This window comes from Octopus bimaculoides, chromosome 20 (assembly GCF_001194135.2).
Source record: "Octopus bimaculoides isolate UCB-OBI-ISO-001 chromosome 20, ASM119413v2, whole genome shotgun sequence".
Classification (NCBI taxonomy): Eukaryota; Metazoa; Mollusca; class Cephalopoda; order Octopoda; family Octopodidae; genus Octopus; species Octopus bimaculoides.
The window spans coordinates 15,912,568-15,919,097 of record NC_069000.1 but is presented as its reverse complement, the minus strand read 5'-3'; the positions used below and the strand labels follow the sequence as shown (position 1 = coordinate 15,919,097).

Genomic DNA, 6,530 nt, shown 5'->3' with positions numbered 1-6,530 from the left:
ACTTTACAGTGTGGAATGGATGCTTTTTAAGTGGCACCTGCACTGGCAGGGTCACCAAGTAACTTTGCAAGACAAGAAATCTTTGAGAAAGGATGGGGCATTGGAAGAGGTGATCTTGTGCCAGATGATGAATGGTTCAAGTGTGACAGAGAGACAGAAACAGATGTCTTGCTGTAGAAGAGGTACATGGTTATCCATCCAGAAAGAGAGAGAGAGAGAAAGTTAACAAGAAAGAGGGCAGAAACAGATGTGCTGCTGTAAAGGAAATGTATGGTTAGGAGATACAAAGATTTTGATTATATGTTCAATATAATCAAAATTTATTTTTTATTGTCTAATTTCTTGTAGAAATCCTGAAAGGAAAACCAAAGATGCTCAGCTTCGAGCTGTAATGAACCAGCAACTGAAAGACAGTGGTGAAAGAGAAAAGTGAGTAATTATAGCAAATCCTTTTACTAGTGTCAATCATTTAATGGTAGCCATGCTGGAGCATTAATGCAAACGTTTTAATTATTAACCAGTTTAATAGTAGAATTGGCTTAATAATGAACTAGAGCAGTCAATATTGGAAACACTGTGAGATGGAGTGTGGAATATGGGTGAGTTTCTAGTAAGTTGCATACATTATCGAGATTAGACTCTTAGCTGAAGTGAGATGACAAAGGACTGAGATACCTGGCACCTTGCTGTACTCAAGAAGACCCATACTCCACAGCAAATGTGTCAAGGCTGCTTCCCTTGGTGAAGAAGACTGGCCTGCAAGACTCCTGCACCAGTGCCATGTAAAAAGCACTGATGCTAGTGCCATGTAATAGTGCTCGTGTGGTGCCACGTTAACTGCACTCAGCACACTCTGTAAAGTGGTTGGCATTAGGAAGGCCATAGAAACCAAGCCAAACTAGACTGGAACCTGGTGCAGCTCTTGGGCTTGCCAGCTCTGGTTAAACCAATAAGAACTGGGGTCAATTTGTTCAACTAAAACCTTTCAAAGCAGAGCCTCAGTATAGCTGCAGTCCAATGAATGAATCAAGTAAAAGATAAAAGGAAACTAGTTTTAGATGGTCTGGTCATTCAAACCATTTTTATAAATTCATTCACGTTTGCAACACTAGGCTGGCAGTAGTTCTATATAATTCAGAATTATTTCATTTTCTTGCTGTACACACTAGTATTCAGATTATTCTGTTAAATGTAATGCTTATTTATTCAATTGTTTTGAATTAATCAAGCATTATCTCACAGCTTTGAGACTTTTATGATGTGATTGCTTATTTTTAGAATGTTATTGTTGGGTAAATGTTATAGATCAGCTCTAGCTGGTTTGAACATAAAACAAGTAGAATATTTGGGCCAGAAACGGCCAGTTTAAATGCTAAAGGGTTAAAGCTTGGAAAAGCACTTCCTTGAAGTCAATTACATTAATCCTCCATTGAAGAATGCCACTGATTAGATGTCAGACAACTTTATTAATTACATAATAATCATCATTCATCTTCATTATTATATAACAACATTTTCCCATACTGCTATGTCTTGGATGGTTTGAAATGAATAGATAAGCCACTCTGCAGGGTGGTTGGTTTTAGGAAGGGCATCTATCTGTAAAATCTGTACCAAAACAGATACAGAAGTTTAGTGCAGTCTTCTACCTGGCCAGCTCCTGTCAAACCATCCAACCCATTGAACAATGATGTTGAGACAAGCCAGAGGGCTGTGCCAAACTCCAATGTCTGCTTTGGCATGGTTTCTACAGCTGGATGCCCTTCCTAATACCAACCACTTCACAAAGTGAGTGTAGAGGATGTTTTTTTTTTTTATGGCACCAGCACTAGTGAGGTCACCAAGTACTTGCAAGACAAGACTCGCTCAACTAAGTGGGGTACAATATTGAGGGATGAGAAAGCTAGATGTGGGGACAGGAGCAGGTGTCTTGCAGATGTGGTGCATACATGTCTTGCCCATCTGAAAAGAGAAAGAGATGCATGGTCAAGGTACAAGGTGAATATCATCATCATCATCATTATCATGAATTAACGTCCGTTTCCTATGCTGGCATGGGTTGGGCTGTTTTGACCAGAGCTGGCAAGCCGGAGAGCTGAACTAGGTTCCACTCTGATTTGGCATGGTTTCTATGGCTGGATGTCCTTCCTAGTACCAACCACTTTACAGGATGTGTTGGATGTCTTTTACGTATCACCAGTACAGATTTCTTTTGTGTGTCAGCAGAACAAGTGCCTTTTACATGTCACCAGCACAGGTGTCCTTTTACATATCACCAGCACTAACCTTGACAGGCTTTTACACAGCTTCCATCTAACAAGTTCGCTCACAAGGCAGTGGTTGACTCAGGTCTATAGTAGAAGACACATGTCCAAGGTGCCACAAGCTTGCAAAATAAGCTTGACCACACAACCATCCGAATATGTCACTAAAATGGATGAAAATGTTTTGCTTTGAAATTACACCACTTTAAATTAAGTTGCTTTACTTCATTATGATTTTCATAATCTTAAAATATTTTTTGTGTTTTGTGGGGTCTTCTTTGTTTTGTTAGGTTTTTGTTTTATTTATTTATTTATTGTCTAATTTATCTTGTAGAAATCCTGAAAGGAAAGCGAAAGATGCTCAGCTTCGAGCTGTAATAAACCAGCAACTGATGGAGAGCGGTGAAAGAGAAAGGTAATTATGGCAAATTCTTTTACTGGTTTCATTCAGTTAGCAGTGGCTATGCTGGAGCATTAATGTAAATGTTTTAATTATTAGCCAGTTTAATAGTAGAATTGGCTTAATAATGAACTAGAGCAGTCAATATTGGAAACACTGTGAGATGGAGTGTGGAATATGGGTGAGTTTCTAGTAAGTTGCATACACTATCGAGATTAGACTCTCAGCTGAAGTGAGATGACAAAAGACTGAGATACCTAGCACCTTGCTGTACTCAAGAAGACCCATGCTTCCCCTGGTGAAGGGGAAGATTCCTGCACCGGTGTCATGTAAAAATCATCATCATCATCATCGTCGTTTAACGTCCGCTTTTCATGCTAGCATGGATTGGACGATTTGACTGAGGACTGGTGAAACCAGATGGCTACACCAGGCTCCAATCTGATTTGGCAGAGTTTCTACAGCTGGATGCCCTTCCTAATGCCAACCACTCAGAGAGTGTAGTGGGTGCTTTTACGTGCCACCAGCACGAAGGCCAGTCAGGCGGTACTGGCAACGGCCATGCTCGAAATGGTGTATTTTATGTGCCACCCGCACAAGAGCCAGTCCAGGGGCACTGGCAACGATCTCGCTCGAAAGTCCTTACTCATGCCGCGGGCACATTTCATGAAGTGTGATTAATAGTCAGTCACTTGACTTTTCCTAATCAAATACATTCATTGAAAGTAATTTAATTTTGGTATCTCTTTTTTCTTAATTTCAGGTTAAAGGAGTTATTAAGAACTCGATTAATTGAATGTGGATGGAGGGACCAACTGAAAGCACATTGCAAAGGTTAGTATTACAGTGTAAATGATTACTTTTCATTCTTTCCTGTTCTTCACCATTTTAGTCTAGCACTGTAACATTTCTGCTAACTAATGATAATTATAATAATAATGATAGTAAAGGGTTAAACTTCCTTTGGTCATGAATGACCACGGGATTGCACCTAGAAAGTTCACCTCTGAGGCACAAGTCTGAGCAAGGTGGTTTATGGAAGACCAGCAGTCGCCCATGCATTGTGATCCTCTGTGTTATATTTCAACTATAACTAATATCAGAACAATAAAATAAAATATCAGCTATACATTAATGCCGATTCAGTTGCTAAAACTCTTCTGTCATATATTTGAGACTACATTACAATGTCAGAAATCAATGTTATATTGCAATTTATATCCTTATTTTTTTGTTTGTTTGTGTGCTTGTTTTTCAGACATAGTGAAGAAAAAAGGACTTGAATGTGTAACGGTGGATGATTTGGTCACACAGATAACACCAACTGGTCGAGGTATGTTTGTGTCTCTTCTACTGCAATTGTGCATCATAGTCCTGGTCGTTGGCAGTGCCATGTAAATGGCACCCACCCGTGAATCATAATCATGGTCATTGCTGCTGTCACGTAAAAGCCCCCATTACACTCCTGGAGTGGTTGGTGTTGGGAAGGGCATCCAGATGTAGAAACCATGCAAAATCAGACTGGAACCTGGTGCAGCTCTTTGGCTCATCAGCTCCAGTCAAACCATCTACCCCATGCCAGCATGGAAAGTGGACATCAGATGTTGATGTCCACTTTGCACTCATTGTCTTTCCTATTAATGTAAAACTCTGTGTAACATCATCATTTTAACATCCATTTTTCCATACTTGCATGGGTTGGATAAAGTTTGGGGCAAATTTTCTACAGCCAGATGCCATTCCTGTTACCAATCCTCACCTGTTTCCAAGCAAGGTAATATTTCTTCACCGCCAACTGTGTTCATGTGAAATATTGGAAATAAATGACAATGACAGTCATTTGCAACTATCACACAATGTCAAGAAAAGGAGAGACACACAACAGGCTTCTTTCAATTTTCTGTCTATCAGATCCACTCACAAGGATTTGGTCTGCTTGGTGCTATACTAGAAGACACTTACCCAAGGTGCCACGTAATGGGACTGAACTTGGAACCATGTGGTTGGTTAGCAAACTTCTTAACCACACAGCCTTGTCTTGCACCTCATTTGATCTGTCCATATTCAATCTCTCTACCATAAGCCATTATCACTTTACCACTCTTCTATCATCAATCCCTTGTCTTGATGCCTGTTTAGTGAGGAATATGACAACAAATCTGTCCATACACTGACCAGTACCCTGACCCTTCTCCACTACTGGTCATCATACTCTCTCTCTCTCCGAGTGACTCTTTATTAACATGTACCATCATCCATCTCTAATAGTTATTAGCTCTCTCCATCTCTGTCTCTCTCGCTATCCCATCACCCACTACACTATAAAGTGGCAGCATGTGTTAGGAAGGGCATCCAGCTATAGAAAACATATCAAAATAATGGAACCTGTGTGCAAGACATTACCTTCTGACTCCTCTAAGATGTCAGTTACTCTGAATAAGAGCAGCGAGATGACAGAAACGTTAGCACGCCGGGCGAAATGCTTAGCGGTATTTCGTCTGCCGTTCCGTTCTGAGTTCAAATTCTGCCGAGGTCAACTTTGCCTTTCATCCTTTCGGGGTCGATAAATTAAGTACCAGTTTACGCACTGGGGTCGCTATAATCGACTTAATCCGTTTGTCTCCTCTATGTTTAGCCCCTTGTGGGCAATAAAGAAATAAGTAACTCTGAATAAGAGCTGACTTAGATTATGATGGTCTGTCTGTCTGTCCGAGCCATCCCTGTATAGAAAAATGAACAATAAAATGATAACAATATACTCTGTTAAATATTTTTTCCTTTTTTTACTTCAGCTCTTGTTCCTGATGATGTTAAACGAGAACTCCTTCAACGAATTCGAACATTCCTTTCACAACAAACCCCTAATATGTGGTAATGATACTAAATTCCATGGCATACTGAACGATGTCGTTTTCAGCAAAATGATGACAAAAGAAACGATACAAAACCAATTGGTGACAGCAATAAAAATGCCCATATTTTTTAGAAACAAATCTAAATACCATTTTTTTTTCCCTCTCTTTCTCCCTGCTCAGTTTTTCTTATGTTGTATTGTCATTCATTTCCCTTTGCAGCCTCAACAGTATTCTTTCATCTTCTCATAGTTCTACACTGCAAGGACTTTCCATTATATTGAAGAGAGTAATTTACTTTAACCCTGTACATGTATTATAATTAATAAAATCTTCGTGGACTGCATTATTTTTGTTTAGAAATGTTTTTTCCTTTTCTTTGTGTCATTAGACAGAAAAGCGTTGACTTCTGATCTTGACCAGGTAGCTATGAGACTAAAACATAGCGAGACACACACACACACACATTGTGTTTTCCATCACAACTAATAACATATTTCACAATTGGGAAGAAACAGGTCAGTAAATATGTTTTTATAGCAGATTATTGATAAATGTTACTATATTGACCAGTGACATTGCTTTTACATAGCATACAGAAAATATCAATGTTAAAACTCACACACACATTCATTCACTTTTACATGTTTTGAATTTTTTTCCATGACAGCATGGGTTAGATGAATATATTATTGAGGTATTGTTTTACAACCAGATGCCATTCTTACCAATAACCCTTACCTGTTTTTCAAGTAATGGATCTCTTATTTCACATGCCTTTGAAGATACAAAGCAAGTTGCTGATGTATTAGAATTGGCAACACATATAAACATACATTCACATATACATGACACTTCGTTTAGTTTCTGTCCACCAAAGTCACTCACAATTCTATAGTTTACCTGGGACTATAGCAGAAGATATGTACCATGCAGTAGGAACAACCCTGAAACTACAAACTTTTTAACTATATGTATTTAGCTTGGTATGTGTAGGATGGAGTAATAGAAGTG

The 6,530-nt window shown here is 39.0% G+C and overlaps 1 protein-coding gene across 1 annotated transcript; it reads left to right on the top strand.

Annotated features, from left to right (window-relative positions):
• Positions 1-326: 326 nt before the first annotated feature.
• LOC106879099 (transcription and mRNA export factor ENY2) lies at positions 327-5,862 on the top strand. Its single transcript, XM_014928535.2, has 5 exons — positions 327-429; positions 2,599-2,679; positions 3,428-3,498; positions 3,923-3,997; positions 5,457-5,862. The coding sequence occupies exons 1-5, from the start codon at positions 392-394 to the stop codon at positions 5,537-5,539; spliced, it is 348 nt and encodes a 115-aa protein (XP_014784021.1). The 5' UTR covers positions 327-391; the 3' UTR covers positions 5,540-5,862.
• Positions 5,863-6,530: the final 668 nt, after the last annotated feature.